Source organism: Passer domesticus, chromosome Z (assembly GCF_036417665.1).
Source record: "Passer domesticus isolate bPasDom1 chromosome Z, bPasDom1.hap1, whole genome shotgun sequence".
NCBI lineage: Eukaryota > Metazoa > Chordata > Aves > Passeriformes > Passeridae > Passer > Passer domesticus.
Genome location: NC_087512.1, coordinates 81,481,160 through 81,500,063, shown reverse-complemented (window position 1 = coordinate 81,500,063; position 18,904 = coordinate 81,481,160). Strand labels below are relative to the sequence as shown.

The following is an 18,904-nucleotide window of genomic DNA, read 5'->3' as shown; positions in this document are numbered from 1 at the left end:
AAGCTGATGAATGAAGGTGATCACAGTCAGTAGCATCACCAACAATTTTTTGTTTTTAACAGAGTGATGTTGTCATAAAGCCTGACCTTCCCCTGAGGAAACAAAGTTGTAAACACAATCAAGTATATGTGCTAAGGCTTAATCAATGCTTGGTGATGATGGAATGTAAAACCAAACATCCTAGGGTAGAAATCGAATTGCATTATTACAGGAGGCTCAAAGGTTGAAAAACTACCCCATAAAGCAAGAACAAAAACTTGGTGACTTGAAGTTCCTGCAGAAATAGTCTTAAAAATTAATCTGTCAGTCAGGATTCCAAGGGGCTCTGGAAGCATTGGAGCATGTGTATCCATACATGATTCCCCTCCTTTCTAACCAACACTGTTCAGATGCAATTACTTCTGCAACCAAAGGGCTCCCAGGCGTGGGAGGGGACACATTTCATGTGTGACACCTTGGTTCTGGATTTGCAACAGTAAATCAGCATTTTCCTGGTTTAGCCATTTACTTTTGCTGCAGATGAAGTAACTCAGACCATTCTGACACTGACTATATCCTATGGTGAGTGGTCAGGAATTTTGCATCTGTTTATTCTCAACCATTAATTTCTCAGTTTCATTTAAAGGAGGTGGTTTTCTTCTCTCATTTGATACTTAGCAGGTAGCTTTAATATGTCCTTTCTGTCATATCAAAAGTATTCAACCAAACTTAAACTGGAAATCGCAACACAGAACTGCACCTCTTTATGAGTTAATCCAGAGTCTTTTTCAACCAGGAGTTAGGAATCTGGAGGACACATTCTTTATAGTACCTCAATAATCCTGTCCATTACATCATTTAATTTATAGCAGTGTTAACAGAAAAATCAATAAACATTATTTCTAAAATGTCAGGGATGTTAATAGTGTGATTTAAAAAAGGAGAAAGAGTCAAAACTCTGAACAGAACACATTGACATAGTGTTGTAGAGGCACATCTTGCTGAAAATGTGATAGGGAGGATTTAAATCATTACGGCTCAGTCATTTTGAAAAATGTGGTAAGGTATCTATTCTTAGACACACAAATCTTTCTTGCCATATTGTGGGATTTTGCTAAGTGGGGGAGGCTGTATACAGTATTTCTTAACAGAAGGTTGCTAGGATCGCTCCTAACGAATGTGAGTTGCATCAACAGTTGCTATGGATCCCCTGCTAATATTTTTGGAAAATTATTAGCACAACTTCCTGAGAAAAGAGAGTCTTACCAGTACAGACTGGAAAGCTATTTGACAGGGGGAACATATGAGGATAGCAAAGCTGGGTGGGTATTTGTTTCCCAAAATCCTCTATGATGTGTTGAACTCCTGGGGTTTAAACCAAGCTGTAGTATTGTACATGCTACTAAGGAGGTTTTAGTTTAAAACTAGCCACTGATTAATAATGTTCAGCTGCCCTGCAGTTAAGTCATGCTTTTCCCTGTAAGACTTCATGGACAATAATCTAGTTCAACTAATTTAATAGAGGGAGAAGACCAAATAATGACCTAATACTAAATGTAGAGTAAATGCAGAAGCTTTATGCATGAACAGATGTGTAACTGGTGACATCCACCTGGACTTGTGCAAGGCATTTGACAGTGTCTGACAGGACATCCCTGTCTCTGAGTTGGAGAGCCCTGGCTTTGGTGGATGAACCCCTGGGAGGGTGAGGGATGGGGCTGGGTGGTCACACTTGGGCACTTGGGGTCAATGACTCGATGTCCAGGTGGAGACCAGGGACGAGTGGTGGGACCATGGGGACCTCATGGAGCTTGGCAGGGCCCAGGTCAGGACAGGCCCAGGCACCAGCACAGGCTGGGCTGAGCAGAGGGAGCAGCCCTGGGGTGCTGTGGGGTAGGGCTGGGACCCCAAAGCTGTGCTGGGCTGGGCTGGGACCCCAAAGCTGGGCTGGGCTGGGCTGGGCTGGGACCCCAAAGCTGGGCTGGGACCCCAAAGCTGGGCTGGGCTGGGCTGGGACCCCAAAGCTGGGCTGGGCTGGGACCCCAAAGCTGGGCTGGGCTGGGCTGGGACCCCAAAGCTGGGCTGGGCTGGGACCCCAAAGCTGGGCTGGGATCCCAAAGCTGGGCTGGGCTGGGACCCCAAAGCTGGGCTGGCCGAGCCCAGAGCCCAGAGGCCTGTGCTGGGCCCAGCCCCGCGGGGGCAGCAGGGCAGGGGGGATTCTGCCCCTCTCCCCTCAGCCAGAGCCCACCTGCAGAGCTGCCCCAGCCCTGGGCCAGCCCAGCAAGGAGCTGGAGCTGCTGCAGCCAGGCCGGAGGAGGCTCCAGGCTGGGCAGAGCACGGAGCAGCTCTGCTGGCAGCAAAGGCTGGCACAGCTGCCATTGCTCAGCCGGGCAGGAGAAGCTTTGGGCTGAGCTCAGGGCGGCCTTGCAGGGCCTGCAGGGGCTGCAGGGAAGATGGACACAGACAATTGCCAAGGGCTGCAGGGACAGCACCCAGGGAATGGCTGCCAGGGCCAGAGGGCAGGGCTGGCTGGCATCTTGGCAATGGGAATTGTTCCCTGGCAGGGTGGGCAGGGCTGGCACAGGGTGCCCAGAGCAGCTGGGGCTGCCCCTGGATCCCTGGCAGTGCCCAAGGCCAGGCTGGACACTGGGGCTGGAGCAGCCTGGCACAGGGGAAGGTGTCCCTGACATGGCTGGGGTGGCTCTGGGTGGGCTCTGAGTCCCCTCCACCCCAAACCATTCCAGGATTGTGTAATAATTTACATCCAGAGATCAAAGCAGTGTGAAGTTCCCTGCCAGCTTCAGACTTTCAAGTCCCGTTACTATTGTGACTTGAGTTACTCTGAGAGGAAGATTCAATAATATTTTCCATGTAGATTGATAATTAATTGAAAAATTACATTGCAATAGTATTGATTCTCTTGATTATTTTCTACCTGTGTGGAAAAATCTGTTTCAGGGCTGTGCATTGCTTTTACAGATAATTTATGTAGCAGTGGTTCTGCTTCCCAAGCAGAAATTTGTGCAGTAAGTTGTAAGAGCACCTTCCCTGCCTGGTGTGGCATTTCTCCTTGTAAGCTGAAGTGGATTCTGTTTTGCATTTCCCCCACCTTGACTGCTGGCTGTTCACTTCTGGAATGAATCTGCCTACTGAACATTCCCCCCTTATGGAAAAATCCCAAATTACACAACAGCAGTGACTGCACAGTATGAAAGAAGTGAGGATCATATGTGGCACACTCAGATCCATTTGAAAGGCCACTGGAGTGGCCACAGGGCATTATAAACCATATTTTTTTTTACTTTAGTAATTAAAAAAATCATTTTAAGTGCTGCTGAAATGGGAGCTAGGTATCTGTGCTAACAGAAAGCAGTTTATACCTAAGCACCTGTGCTCTGGAGTGGTGGCAGCAGATGGTGTCAGCAGTTCAAAAGCATTTAGACAAATTCATGAGGCCACTTGTCCATAAATGGATGCAAAATTACCTGGCAGGAGTGAGTCCTGCAGTGCCTGGGGTGCAGATCTGCTCCAGCAGTGCAGGGAAGAGTGAACCACAGAGGGAGCCCAGGCTTGTGCTGTCCCAGGTGCTGCTGGGGCATCCTCTGGAATATCTGGGATTATGGGATATGAACCCTTTCAGGCCACTTCTGTCAAATGCCAGCATGGGTTTGGGGTTTTTTTAAAATTTTTTTTCCTTTTTTTTCCTCTTTTTTTTTTCTTCTTTTTTTTTTTCTTTTTTTCCCTTATAATTTTTTAATCAGGGTAGGAAATCTGTTTCCAGTGTCTTTTCCATACTTCCACAGCTTGTTGGATCGTTCAGTTTTGCACCTTAGATGAATCTCATAACTTAAGAACAGATTTTAAATAGTAATTAATTAAGACTATATGCTACATAACTAAAATGGTGACAACTGAATTAATCTACTTTTGGCAAGCATGGAAGAAGAATCATCTGTTTATTTTCTTAGGAAAATGGCTGAGATGCCATTTCTTGACAATGTAACTATGGACCTGCCAATTTTTAAGTATAAAGTTTTCTTGAAAAATCCTAAATGCATAAGTTACGTGCTTGTGAGAAGCTTTAAAGCCTTAAATGAAGCTTGTTAAGCTTTAGAAACATGCCTGAGTGTCACCTACTGCTTTGATTCCTCCTGTTCTTGAAATTAATAATTCAAACCTTATTATACATATATAAAATACGTAGTTATGGACCAGCAGTGTTGGCTGTTCTTGATTACTGTTGTGCTTGTCCTGCATTACGTCTTCTGCCTTTCAGGCATATTCTCTTAACTATTTAATAAAATAATTAAATTAATAAAAATTAAAAATAATGAAGTTATAAAATGTAAAAATTATTCACCACCTCTTCAAAACTATAAATACTCTAGAATCAGGCAGAATTGGGGCATAAAATATGAATTACGGAGTCACAGAATGGCTTGGTTTGGAAGGCACCTTTGCTGGGATCCATGATGGATTTGAAGCAGCAGATGCAAAGTGGTAGGCGTGGTTCATCTCAGAGAAATCCTGGCTGTGTTAAGTGTCCTTGCATTTCTGTAGGATCTGCCAAAGCATCTCTGCTTTCCTCAGGAAAATGTAGCCATTTAATTGCCTTTTCAGCCTGGACCTGGTGTGTGATGAAAGAAGGACAGGATCCAGCTTGATTGGCTGCGTGGTGTTGGAAGTGGTGAGGGTGTCAATAAAAAATCATCTCTGAACGTGGCTGTGGGTCTTTGGGAGCACACGGGAACGGCGGCATTAAATCATGGGGGCAACTGCAAGAGCTGGGGTGTAAATCAAACCAGCCTCCTCCGCCAGGACAGGCTCAGTAACCACAGAAATCTGCTTTTTGGGGATGGTTTGCACTTCTCTGTGCTGTCCCTTCACGCTTTCCCCTGCTCGATGCCAGCGCAGATCTGCTCTGATTGTCTGAGCAAAGCAGGAGGGCAGTGCCAGTGGCATTGCCAGGACATTGCTCAGCACTGTCCCAGGCAGGGCAGGTTGTTCCACCTTCAGCTCCTGGGTTTGGTGGGGATTCTGTGTTTTGTTGCAAAGCTGGGGAAACTTGCCTCGGTTATGCCAGCAGGATGAGTCGGCTGCTGGTTGTCAGTTGAATTCACTGACCATAAATACATTTTATGTGTCCCAGGTCACAGAATCCCAGACTGGTTTGGGTTGGGAGGGACCTGAAAGTTCATCCCATTCCACCCCCTGCCATGGGCAGGGACACCTCCCACTATCCCAGCCTGCTCCAAGCCCTGTCCAACCAACTTCCAGGGATCCAGGGGCAGCCCCAGCTGCTCTGGGCACCCTGTGCCAGGGCCTGCCCACCCTGCCAGGGAACAATTCCTTCCCCAAATCCAGCATAACCCCAAGTGAGTAGGATGGAGAAGCCCCGTGCAATTACTGTGCTACCAACAGCTTTATTACTGTGATTTACACCTTCTGTCAGGATTATAAAAGTTCCCCGTGCCATTACAGTTCCTTAACGTGGTGCTTGCAACACAGTGATTCCATAGTAATAGATTTTCCATTGTAGTAATTCCATTATTAGAGGAAATTCCCTTTGACCTCAAGTTGCACATGTTTGAAGTTCATGTTCAGTTGCTGTTCTGGCTCTGAGACTCAGGGTCAGTCTGAAGAGAGAAATCTTCCTGCCTTCTTTCTGAATATGTAGAGTTGGATTATATTAGCAAGTAAGTTATTGTTGATGTGTGTGAAAATAAGGAATAAAGAAGGCAGACCATGAATTCAAGACATAAATTGTATTATCTTGAGTGAAGAATTTTTACTTAAATTCAGCTGTTTGTTTCAATGAATGTGGTCAGAAATTGGAAGAAGGGGTGAAAGTTATATCCTCTTTATTAATTGCTTCACTGTTTCCTTTTCCTAAATGGAAGAGATTATGGGGGGCATGTTTTATTAATGCTGCCTTCTTTTTCTGACCTGGCAGCTGCTGGGAAAAAGTCTGGAATCAATTGGCAATGGCTGTGGTGCTTGCTGGTAGGATCCTGCATGAACTTTTTGACACCCCTGTGTGAATTTATTTTTACAAAGCAACATCATGCAAACCAGGCTACGGAAGAGGCAGTTTCAGGCACAAATCCCCTGAACTATCATCAATGGAGAGACCATAAATGTTGTGATGGATGCTCGAAGGCAGTTTAATGTAGCACTGGAGAAAATAGAAGCCATTACCCCTGGAAGAGCTCCAGTTATGACAGAGAAAATAAACGGTGCTGTTACAAGAGATGTACTGACAACAAAATTCCTGCTGGCTGGGGAGGAGAGCAGCAGAGCACAGTACAGGAACCTACAGACAATTACCCCTTATCTGAAGTAATGTTTATTTTGGGTTTAAATCCGACATGGAGACTGCTTGATAAAATGACTTAATCCAATCTGATGGAAGCTTAGTCTTAATTGTACTTGTGCTGGGAGCTGCCCAGTCCTTGCCACTGCTCAGATCAGTGCTGTGACATTTCCCTGCTCAGCCCCTGTGCGTGGAGGGCTGTACCTGCACAGGCAGTGAGCATTGTGCTGCCAGAGCTCAATCAGTCCCAGCCTGGGCTGCCATTCCTGAGAAAACCAGGTTCAGGACAAGGGGGAACAGCTTCCCACTGCCAGAGGGCAGGGCTGGCTGGGATCTTGGCAATGGGAATTGTTCCCTGGCAGGGTGGGCAGGGCTGGCACAGGGTGCCCAGAGCAGCTGGGGCTGCCCCTGGATCCCTGGCAGTGCCCAAGGCCAGGCTGGACACTGGGGCTGGAGCAGCCTGGCACAGGGGAAGGTGTCCCTGCCATGGTGGGGTGGCACTGGGTGGGCTCTGAGTCCCCTCCACCCCAAACCATTCCAGGATTGTGTAATAATGCAGAGATCAAAGCAATGTGAAGTTCCCTGCCAGCTTCAGACTTTCAAATCCCGTTACTATTGTTACTTGAGTTACTCTGAAATGAAGATTCAATAATATTTTCCATGCAGATTGATAATTAATTGAACCAATTACATTGCAATAGTATTGATTCTCTTCATTATTTTCTACTTCTGTGGAAAAATTTCTTTCAGTGCTGTGCATTGCATTTACAGATAATTTATATAGCAGGAATGCGATGAGCCTTAAGGCCCCTCCCAAACCAAACCATTCCAGGACTCTCTGATTAATTTTCATTCTGTCCCATGGAACATTTGTGTCTTTCATCCATCTCTCTCTCCCAGGTTTTTTTAATGGCAGGAGTTGAGGCAGCAGCTACAAGCAGCAGGCACAGAACATCCTCACACACCTTTCCTGCATCACCTAGGAGAGAGGTCTTTCTGCAGAAAATAAATGAAGAAACATTTTGGGCTTCCAAATTCAGCAGAGCTGGTCCTGCATGTGAAAGTATTCCTTCCCCTTCCCAGCTGGGTCAGACTCAGAGGGATATGCAGATGTGTGATGGATTCCAGCATGTGGTGCTGAACAGGCACTGCTGTAAATCAGCCCCATGGCTAGATAGATCCAAAATCACAGACAGATCCAAGAGAATAATGCTGTTGATTTCAAATAAACTGCGTGTCAGAGTATTACTGCCCAGAAGAGTTGTGGGCAACCTGCAAATGGGTTCTTGCAGTACAGCGCCAGTGAGTGCTTGTGGGAATTGGCTTGAAACTCTCACAGTGCCCTGGTGCATGACTGACTGGAAAAAGATTAATTGTAAACAAGAAATGGATGATTCTTACATATTGTTTGTACTGTTTTGGCGTTTTTTCCTCCTGCAGTCCCAGCAGGACTGTATATTTCTGGTGTAACTGGCACAGGACCAGCCTAGATGAAGGGTGGAATTGCTGCCCTAATATTTTGCTCAGGATGCATTTCAGTGCATGTGCAGTGTCATTGTTCTGCCAGGTAAGTGCAGCAGGCAGTGAGCTAATGCCAGTGAAGCTGATGCAGCACAAACTTTCATTCTTTTTCACCTTTTTGACAGTGTTTGAGCGGGATTTGGGGTTCATCCCACCTCACCCTCTCCCAGGGCAGGCTGGGGGCCTGGCAGCGAGAGGCTCTGTAGCCCATTACCAAATCTGAAATCATCCAGGGCTTTGATAACTCCTGCATTTCTATTGGCAGCCTCCCCATGCTCCCTCCTCAGAGCTGCTGTGTCAGTGTTTAACCTTGAGTGCACATCAGAGCCTCACAGGATGCCACTGTGTACAGGATTTGGAAGCAGAGCTGATGCTCTCAGAGTGTTTTCCCTGATGCTCCACAAGCTTCTCACCCCCACCTCAGCCTCCTCCCTTTTTAAAGGCTGCTCCTTAATGGCTCTTGGCTCAGGACTTGTTTTGGTTTCTTGTACTTCTGTGGTTTTCCTGGGAGTGTGTGACACAGTCCTGTCTTTCCAGTAGCATGAAATTCCTGCATTTGGGAATGCTTTCCGTGTCACTCTGTTGTCATGTAAGAAGAGGAAGGACTAAAAGAAAAAAAAAAGTAGAATGTAAATGTAATAAACTGTTTTAAAAAGTCAGGTCTGGCCTCTGTGTTTCACTAGTGGTTTGCTGTAGGAAGGCAAAATGAAAACCTGGAGGTCAGGGTGGTTGGGAATAACTTTAGGCTGAATATTCAGCTTTGGGAATCGTCTTCATGCCTTGTTAAGACAGCTGAGTCACTTAAACCTGGATTACTTCTCTCCTTTCTGGGAGTTTGTGAAGCTCACTCAAATTTTTTGCACAAGTTACTTTTAATTTTTTTACCTTGAATAACAGTTTTGTAAATATTATTAGCTATATACTTTCTTTGCTGTCTTTAAGGTATACCATTGGTACAGTCCATATATTTTCTGGAATTATTTGGAGGTCTAAGTTTATTTGAGCAGATACTGAAAGGGATTTTAATTCAAAATATTACTCAATCTCGAAGAAAACCTGCATCAATTCACTTTTGACAACAGCAGATGGTAGCATTCTTATGCGAGTTATCTGTTTGCAGTGTGAAATAAAGCTTTCTGAACACCTTTTTTTTTGTGTATTCTGAAGCTTCTGGGAATTTTTTGAAGTTCTCTTAGACATGAAGGGATTGATCCTCATGAGAGCATTTTCAGCATCAGAACCAAGTGGAAGTTGAAGCCACCTCCTTCTCCCTTCTTGCCTCTCCAAATGGAGCTGTGTTTATTTCCCAGCACCAGCCTGAAAGACACCAGGGCTCAGGGTGGTGAAGACCTTTTTTCCTGAGAGGAATGGGTTTTCTGTGTTATATTTGCTCACACTGTGGTTGACACAGTAGCTTTGCCTCTCCTCAGCCAGGTGATGCTGATACACTAACTTGAGTTCCTTTCACAAACTATTGTGTTTTAACTGGAGTAGTGGCGTAGCCTGGTTGCTGATCTTATTTCCCTTTCAACAGAGCAGAATATATATTATTGATGTGTAATATATACAATATGTTTTAATTTGTCATGACGGTGATAGGAAAAGCAATGTGAGCTGAGATTCTGAACTGAGAAAAGTTGCATCAGGGGTGGATTGCAACTTGCCTTGTCTTTTCCAGATGCACATGATGTGTTTTCTGTCTTTCCCTTCCATGACCAAGCATAATCTGTTCCCTCCTAGGAGCACCCCATCCTCGGGCAGCCTTTCTTTGTCCTGCACCCCTGTCGAACCAATGAATTCATCTCTGCTGTGCTGAGAGGCTCCCAGGAGCACCACAGGTGAGGGGCACTGCTGGGCCTTGCAAGGCTTTCTGCAATGCAGGTGAAGTCAATCAGCTGCAGGGTGGAAATGGGCAAAGCTACTTCCTTAGTGCCAGCACAATAAGATTCCTGTATTGTCACTTCAGACCTCAAAATTAAAATACTTTTGGGAGAGGAAAAGTGAAGGAACAGCCCCTTCTGAAGTTGTGTTGTGGCTGTTGAGTCTGTCTGCAATTCAGAAAAAGCTGGGATAATATATTTATGGTGGTTTTTTTGTGTTTTTTTTTTTTCTTTTCCCCCTAGAAACACAAATTACATCACACTGTGGCTCAGCACTGTAGGCCCAGTTGTGGGCCTGAATCTGCCTTTGAGTTATGCAAAACTGGCACCTGAGCAGAGCACAGCTGTGGCTGAAAGGTAAGAGAAGAGGAAACCATCCTTTCCTCTCCCACCCTCCCATTCCAAAGATCAGATGGATAAGTGGCAGAACCATTTCCTCCTCCTTTGAAGCTCTTGGTTAATTTAGAACTCAACCTTTCAGTGTTCTGCTTACCCGCCTGCCTTGTTGCCTCACTTGCTTTGGAATGAAAATTTGTGCAGAGAGAGGTGCTCAGACCATTGCTGACAGCCTTCCTGAGTCCAGAGGGCTCCTGGGGTCTCTCTCAGGTGTGGGGAAGTGTTTCATATTGGTTCCCCCAGCACAGGGTTGGGGGCCTGGCCTAAGTGCTGCAAGGATTTTAATTTAATTCCTTTTTCTGTGTTTGCTGTCGCCTCTCCAGAGCCCTGAGCTGAAGGACTGGGAGTGGTTAGGCTGGGATAAAGCTGCTGCAGACTTCCCTGGGGATGAAGTGGAAGGGTCCTGCTCAGCCATGCCAGAGTGGAAGTGGTTGCTCATGGCTTTTCCTGTGGCCAGAACTCGCCACAGATGACGGTGGGAATTGGCTGCTGCTGTGGGAGCACCTCCTCAGCACCACCCAGACCTGACCTGCCCTGAAGGCACTCATCTCCTGCCTCCTGTGCCCTTGCTGAGGCTGCACACAGATGCACAAGCCAGAGATCTGGATCCACTGACCTTACCTGTAGAAAATCTGCACCATTGTGGGGCAGAAAAAGCAGTATAAACACACAAAAATACACATGGGATGTGGTGTGAGCTTGTGGCAGCCAGGCTGGGGGCTGAGACTGCTTCACCTGGGAGCCACCTTCTCCAGCAGAGCCTGGTGAGGGACCAGCCCATGTTCCCCAGCACACAGAACATCCTCATCCCGGGAATATCCCCCACACATCACACCTCAGGGAGCAGACAGAGCCGCTGGAGCTGCACGGGGTGAGCAGGTCCAGCTCTGGAGCAGCCGTGTGGGAACATCTGGCTCTGCCGAGCTCTGCTGCCTGCCAGGGAAGCTCTGCGTGCCCCTGGGAGCTGCTGTTGTTCCCAGTTAGTGTTTCTCCTGGTAGCTGTGGTTGTTCACAGGTTTGCTCCCTACCCTGCGCTGCTTCTGCAGCCTCCCCTGACAGCTGTTGGGTTCTGGGGGATTGCCTGGTGGTGCTGCCACGGAGAGGCAGATGATGAGGAGCTTCCCTACCACCCATCCTGGCTTCTCTCCCACTCCCATTTTATGTGCAGTGTGAAACAGAGTCTGAGCAGCTGGCACTGGGGCACAGGTTTCACTCTGCACATCCAGCAATTGTCACTCGCACGCAGAGTCGAGGCTGTGCCACAGTGTGAAATGCATCCAGATTCTGCTTTCTCAAATTACGTTTTTAACTTCCATTACTTGCCATTGGTGGACATGGGATGCAGAGTGCAGTCCTCCAAATTCCGTGGTCGCAGAATTTGTTTGCCCGATGTTTGTAATTAATAATGAAAGCACACAGTTTATTTTGTTCTGTGTCATATCAACCTGAAAAGCCATTTTTCCCATGTAAGATTTACAAAATATGGCCCACAGCTACAATGATTTCGTTAACACTTTTGGTAACACATGCTTGATAATTGCATCCAAGTTTTTAAATGTAAGTGAGACTTAGACAAGAGGAAGAGCCAACAAAAAGAGGTAACAGCAGGTTTAAGAGCTGTCAAATCCTCACCCCTGCTCTGTGATCTTCACTTGGGTTACCCTGGAACAGTAGAAGCACTCAGCCTTCAAAATGTGGAATTTATATGTAAAGGAAAATAAATATTTTCATTTTACATGGAACAAGTCTCAACACCCGATGCTTTCTACTTTAAGTCACCATTTGCAAACAAAGAAGAGGATCGTTTGACCAGGGCATTACACTGGGCTCAAACAAGGAGGTGACAGTGCTATGTGTTATCAGTATCAAAGTTTCCCTGAAATTTGCCTGGAAAACCAAAATTCAGCTTGGTTAGTACAAATACATGGAGGTTGGATACAGAAACAAATGCAGGCTAACATAAATATTTGGGACCAAGAGGATAAAAAAGTCCATTTCTGTATCTCCTTTTTAATGGCTGGGTGGGAGGAGGGCACCCAATTTCCTGTCTACATTTATGCCTTAATGACCTAGGACATCTTACTGAATTTTTATACATGAAAATTATATATTTGTATACATATATTTAATGTGTTATAATTGTGATATGTGATATGATTATACATATTTTTTTTAGTGTGACACTGTTTTGTTATTATATTTTATGTTGTGATTCATTATTTAGTTAAACTGTTGAAGATCCTTAGACCTGAGCTTGGATTTTGTCTACATGCATTATCTGAACTCTTGCATCCTACCAAGGAGAAAATTTCCAGCTTAGATTTGTAAATTTGCTCTGTTGTTAACCTTTTCTAATCTGGGAAGACACATCAAGGGAGGTTCTTTACTTCTGGGGAGCTCTTGTAAGAGAGAACAGTGTCATACCTGCCCTGGGTTGCCAGAATCATCAAGAGGAATTAATGTTTTGTGTTCACCTAAGCCAAAAAATGTGTTTTTCTGGGGAGTGCAGTCGGTAGCCACATACATAATCCCTCATTTGTGTCAGCGTGACCAGGTAAGAATTTAACCCCCTGCCAGGAGATTGGAGGTTGCCTGGCTTTGCTTACTGACAGGAACATTCCTTTCCACGCAGGAAACGTGCAGCTCCTTAATTACAGCTGAATAAGTCAAGTAATCAGTATCAATTCTTGCTGCAACTCCATGAATTCCAGCAAAACTTTCTCAATAACTTTTTTTCCCCTCCCTCTTTGCTATGATGATGGTTTCATGAGTCTGTTTGGACATCTGTATTTATATTGCACACGTACAAATTCAGTTCCAGCACAAAGGAGGGACGATTGCTCTTCCCTCTGAATGGAGAAGTTACAATTATTTCCTCAAAAATGCTCTCTTCTAGAGAACAGCATGTGTATGGGTATTTACACCTATTTTTAGCAACATGTAGGCTGTTAAAAGTGTTTCAAGGAATTTAGTGAATTTTTTAGCAATAAATTCTTACCATCTAGAATAATAATAATAAAAAGAAAGCCTGAAGCTGAGAGCTGCAAAAGTAACCCTATATTGAGTGCTCAGGATTAGGAAAGTGTCACACAGCTTTTTATCTCTTGGATTTCAGGAAAATCTTAAAAAACCCTGCACCACCAGGAAGCTTTCAGTTTCCCACTTGAGAGGTTGTTGTAGCTGTCACCTCCTGAAGACAAATTCACCTTAAGGCAGAGGAGATTTCACTGCTGTGTTTGAACAGAGAATGGATTTACGGAGCCCCCTCTTAACACCTTCCTCAAGTGTGTTACAAAACAACATCTCCTGTGGCAGCGATGTTATTCTGTCAGGTGTGGCTGGTGTCAGATGGTTGGCCAGCTGCTTTAATAAGTGAAAATATTAATTAGTTTTGGTGATGAGGTGGAAAACGTGGCCAGCTGTGGATTTTCCTCTGTTTTGGAGGATGTTGGGTTCCATAATATGTATTTTTTTAGGCTCTAAACGCCTCTACTAGTGATTTGATGATGTTTTGCTCAGCTCAGCTTTCTCTGGGTTCCTCCTGCAGTGTCCAGGTAACACAGGCTGTTCCTGGGCAGTGGCACAACCACAGAATCACAGGATGGCTGGAGTGGGAAGGGACCCAGAGGCCACCCAGAGCCACCCCAGCCACGGCAGGGACACCTTCCCCTGTGCCAGGCTGCTCCAGCCCCAGTGTCCAGCCTGGCCTTGGGCACTGCCAGGGATCCAGGGGCAGCCCCAGCTGCTCTGGGCACCCTGTGCCAGCCCTGCCCACCCTGCCAGGGAACAATTCCCATTGCCAGGATCCCAGCCAGCCCTGCCCTCTGGCCCTGGCAGCCATTCCCTGGGTGCTGTCCCTGCAGCCCTTGGCAATTGTCTGTGTCCATCTTCCCTGCAGCCCCTGCAGGCCCTGCAAGGCCGCCCTGAGCTCAGCCCAAAGCTTCTCCTGCCCGGCTGAGCAATGGCAGCTGTGCCAGCCTTTGCTGCCAGCAGAGCTGCTCCGTGCTCTGCCCAGCCTGGAGCCTCCTCCGGCCTGGCTGCAGCAGCTCCAGCTCCTTGCTGGGCTGGCCCAGGGCTGGGGCAGCTCTGCAGGTGGGCTCTGGCTGAGGGGAGAGGGGCAGAATCCCCCCTGCCCTGCTGCCCCCGCGGGGCTGGGCCCAGCACAGGCCTCTGGGCTCTGGGCTCGGCCAGCCCAGCTTTGGGCCCCAGCCCAGCCCAGCTTTGGGATCCCAGCCCAGCCCAGCACAGCCCAGCTTTGGGGTCCCAGCCCAGCCCAGCTTTGGGGTCCCAGCCCAGCACAGCCCAGCTTTGGGGTCCCAGCCCTGCCCAGCTTTGGGATCCCAGCCCAGCCCAGCACAGCCCAGCTTTGGGGTCCCAGCCCAGCCCAGCTTTGGGGTCCCAGCCCAGCACAGCCCAGCTTTGGGGTCCCAGCCCAGCACAGCCCAGCTTTGGGGTCCCAGCCCAGCACAGCCCAGCTTTGGGGTCCCGGGGCTGCTCCCGTGCCTCTCTGGAGCCCCGCTTTGCCCGAATTTCCCCGTTTCCTTTGTCACAACCCGCCCAAGTTTCCGTTTCAGCTGTCCCCGCTCCTGTCGCGACATCTGGTGGCGACACGGCCTCACCACAGCGCCCGCGGAATGTTTCTCCTCTGGAATCTGGGATTCAGAACCGCCACGGGGACAGTCCCCTTCCCCTCTGCCTCCCCCAGGAGTTGGACTTCGCAAAATCGGGGGAGATTCTCAACGTGTTCTTCGATTCCTTCTCCATTTTCATATAAATTGCTGAATTCTCACATGAATTCCTAAAAACTATTTGAATCAGAGCCTCTCCCTCACCATGCAGACCAACTGCAGTTGTAACAAGGGAATTGTTCACTCTGACTTCAGCCAAATATTTTGAAGTTTTACTACTTGAAGAAACCACTAAACTGTGCACTTTTTATCTGGCTAAGCAGGTAAAAATTCAGACACCCAAGTCAGAGCACAGTGTTACTGTACTGTAACAGGTGTCTTCAAATTGGGCAGACCTGCCCCAAAATAAGCGTGGTTATTTTATATTAAACAGAGGTGAAACTCTCTGGGTTGGGTCCATGGTTCCATCACCCCTTCAGAGCCCAGACCCAGGGAGTTCTGTGCCTGTGCTGATCACACCTGAGGCTGGAAGTGCTGCCACAAACACCATTCCAGCATGTCAGTGAGGGTTTCTCATGTGAGAAAGGCTCTTTTTCACAACTGTGCATTAAAATTCATGCAGTTTGTGACGCCCTGAGGGAATATTTTGATTCTTCAGTAGTAGTTCAAAAGGAAAATCAGGGTTTGGGCTTTGGTCAGATCTAGGGAGAAATTCAATTTTTTAATTGGAATATTTTTGTGACTGCCCCATCTCCTACAGCAACCCCCGAAAAAGCATCAGAGAACTCCTTTAAAACCCAGGATTTATTGGTGTTGTTGTCACAGGATTTCTTGTGAGGGTTTACGACCTGGGTCTCTCCTTCTTGCCCTTGTAGAGGGCCAGCAGGGACACGTTGGCCACCTTGACCACCTTGAAGCGCACGCCCGGGATGTCCCCCACGGCGTGGCCCTTGCGCCCGAAGCCGGCCACCAGCACCTCGTCGTTCTCCTGGGACAGGACAGGGACAGTGAGAGCCACCCCAAACCCAGGACAGGGACACAAAACCAGCCCCAAACCCGAGACAGGACAGGGACAGCCCCAAACCCAGGACAGGGACACAAAGCCTGTCCCCAACACCCCCAGGGAGTTGCACCTGCCCCAGCACAGCGGGTGCTGACCACAATCCCTGAAACCCCATTCCAGCACTGCTAAGGGAACAGATCTGCCTTCCACACCGTTCTCCTCACGGGGTTTCAGGGTGCCCGGCAATTACCTCGATGAAGTTCAGGCAGCCATCGTTGGGCACAAAAGCTGTGATTTTTTTGCCGTTCTTAATGAGCTGCACCCTGACGCATTTCCTGATGGCAGAGTTGGGCTGCTTGGCTTCCACTCCCCTGCAAAGGAAACCAACCAGCAAAGGAGTCACTGGGGTGGGCATCCATCAGCACAAAATTAACTTTTTTACCTTGTTTTCAGTGTAAATTGTGTCTGTATCTCAACACCTGTGAGCTCTTTAATACACTGAATTAATACTCAATTAATTTATATTAATCTAGATTTATGCTGGAATCCATAAAATGCTTCCTAAGCCAAACAGAAACTTAAATATATCTCCAGATTAATTCAGTAAAATTCTAAAAAAAACCAAAAAAACAACTAAAAGAAATCCCAAACTGAAACCACAGAAACAGTGCCCCAAAACCAGAGCTGTGGCAGCATCCCAATAAAATTTTTAAATTACTGAAGAGGGAAAAAAAAAAAAAAAAGGAGTAAGTAGGTAGGATCTATGACACACGTAGACTATTTCCTTTCCACTTGTGCCAAAAAATCCTGATCATCATCTATGAAAATAAAAAAATTTTCCCTGATTTTTAACTACAATTTCTTACTTTTAAAATTTGCTTTTTCTAACTCTTGCCATAAATCCCGGTTTTCCCCAATTTTTGATAAAACCCCACACGTTTTTTATTGTGCCAACCCCTCCCATCTTTTTTTTTTTTAAACTAATTCTGGCCCATGATTTTTATTTCCCACCCGCCATTTTTTAGAAAAAACACCCCGAATCCCTATTTTTTTCCCCGTCTTTCTCGGGAGCCGCATCCCAGGGGCTCTGGGCGGCCCACTCCAGCCAGGAGGATCACCCACACTTTCTCCAGGACGATGCCCTTGGCGTGCGAAGCGCCCCCGAAGGGGTTGGCCTTCAGCGCCGTGCCCAGGTGCGCCTTCTTGTACTGCTTGTCGTGCCACTTCTGGTCGCGGCGGTGGCTGCGCAGCTTCCGAGCGGTGCGGAGGCCTCGGCACTTCCCTGCAGGGCGAGACGGAGGCGGCGTGAGGAGGGGAGGGAGCCATGAGGGGAAGGGAAGCGTGAGGCCGCGGCGGGCACGCGGCGGGTAATGGCGGACGCGGCCTCACGGCCCGCGGCGCCGCCCGCACCGCACACAGCCGGCTGCGGGCAGGCCAGCAGCGCCTGCGGAGGGTGGTCCCGCAGCCGGGGGGTCCCGCAGCCCCGTTCCCGGCCCCGTTCCCGCAGGGCGCGGCGCGGCGCGGAGCTCACCCATCTTCTCCGCGCGGCTGCCGAGCGAGAAAAGAGGGCGGAGAGGCCGCGCCCGCCGCCTATAGCCGCGCCCGGCAGGACCCGCGCGGGCTGCCCGCGCCGCGCCTGAGCCCAACGCCGACCGGCGCCGCGAGGGGCGCCCCGGCAGGGAGCAGAGAGGCCGCGGGTTCGAGTCCCGCGGGGGTCAGGTGCGTTGTGGCCTCGCAGAAAATCGGGAAATTTTGGAACTAAAGTTTGGCGTGGAAAACCGACACTGATTTATCACCGCGCCGCTCGCATGGGGAGTGTCTGTCTTCGTGTCGCCCACACCGAGCTGCTTGCTGTTGTGGATGATATACAGCTTGTTATACAAGTGTGTTTTTTCATTCCAAAACCCCTTTCCAAAAAGCCTCCTATGCATGCTGATGTTATATTTGCCCAATTATCCCATCATAAAAAAAAACCCAAGCGAAAATAAATGTAGCAGCAACTTTAATTGTGAAAAATGTGTATTTTATGATTGGCTTTTTGCAAGTATGAAAATAAAGATGGTATTATGCTAGAAAGTTGTGCTATATTAATTTTCTTAACTAGTGTATTAAATATAGTTTTAGGTTATAACAGAATGTTAAAATAGAAACGATGCTGTGCAAGACATTTGTTTAAGAAAGGACTGGCACCAGACAGCAGCCACAGGACACCTAAATCTTTCAGAGAAAGAGAATTTATTGCTCCATTATCAGAATAAACAAATTTCTTCCCACCTTGCTCAGCCCTGAAGATGCTGTCAGGATGCAGAGGAAGAAGCTGACAGTGACCAGACAGAATCCTGTGTTTGAATGGAATTTATGCATCATGTGTGAGGTGTATGAATATGCAACAGGCTGTTGTTTTTAAGGGTTGATCCTCTGTTAACAGGGTTCCTTTTTTTGGGCTTATTTTGCCCAGAAAGATGTACCTGGACTTTCTGTACCTCTTTGTTTGTATTGTCTCATATTGTCCTAATCTCAACTGTTCCAATTTTTATTACTCTAATTATATTTCTATTTTTATAACCATTTTATTACGATTAAATTTTAAAAATCTTAAAAACAAGTGAGTGGTGTTTTCCACAGACATTTTCCACCATCCCAGGCTGCTCCCAGCCCCAGTGTCCAACCCGGCCCTGGGCACTGCCAGGGATCCAGAGGCATGGTGGCTTCAATTTCTGCCCTGCCCCGAGCAGATTTGCACATGGCCAAGTCCTGTAGCAGGAACAAGCTTGTATTTCTAATTTCTGAAAGCTGCTTCAGTCCACGCTGCCAAGCTGCATCCATCCAAATCATGAATGTTCCCTTCCCTTTTGGGAATGGCTCTGGAGAGGCAGTAATTAGATATAAACACATCATTTTTAACACAGCCTGTGCTCGTGGCTTAAGTGGGAAATACATATTTTGTGTGTTTGTGTGGGGCTGGTTTTACATTCAATATGTAAATATGTTCAATGCATTAACTAATAGAAATTTTTTAGGCACTATAAAAATCCAGCCCCAAGCAAAGAAAATCCCAAACAAAACCATAAACCCCATCAGCACTTTGAGGAGAAATCATTACTGTTATAAAAGGCAGCTCTTGAAAATGCAGTTCCAATGTTGGAATGCAGTTGTCATTTGGTGATTTCAAAACCATTTTCTC

The 18,904-nt window shown here is 47.2% G+C and overlaps 2 protein-coding genes across 2 annotated transcripts in view; one reads left to right on the top strand and one right to left on the bottom strand.

Moving 5' to 3' along the window:
• The window catches only part of ATG10 (autophagy related 10), a 60,591-nt gene extending 48,321 nt beyond the window's left edge, over positions 1-12,270 (top strand). Inside the window, exons 6-8 of the mRNA XM_064403062.1 lie at positions 9,554-9,651; positions 9,937-10,050; positions 10,413-12,270. Coding sequence (XP_064259132.1) covers positions 9,554-9,651; positions 9,937-10,050; positions 10,413-10,425 — 225 coding nt within the window. The 3' untranslated portion in view covers positions 10,426-12,270. The remainder of the gene's footprint in view (positions 1-9,553; positions 9,652-9,936; positions 10,051-10,412) is intronic.
• A 3,233-nt stretch (positions 12,271-15,503) lies between these two features.
• RPS23 (ribosomal protein S23) lies at positions 15,504-17,392 on the bottom strand. The gene is made up of 4 exons (XM_064403063.1): positions 17,252-17,392; positions 16,843-17,002; positions 15,971-16,091; positions 15,504-15,705 (listed from the first exon to the last, which is right to left on the bottom strand). Exons 1-4 carry the CDS (start codon positions 17,253-17,255, stop codon positions 15,559-15,561), a joined length of 432 nt encoding a protein of 143 aa, XP_064259133.1. The 5' UTR covers positions 17,256-17,392; the 3' UTR covers positions 15,504-15,558.
• Between the last annotated feature and the right edge of the window lie 1,512 nt (positions 17,393-18,904).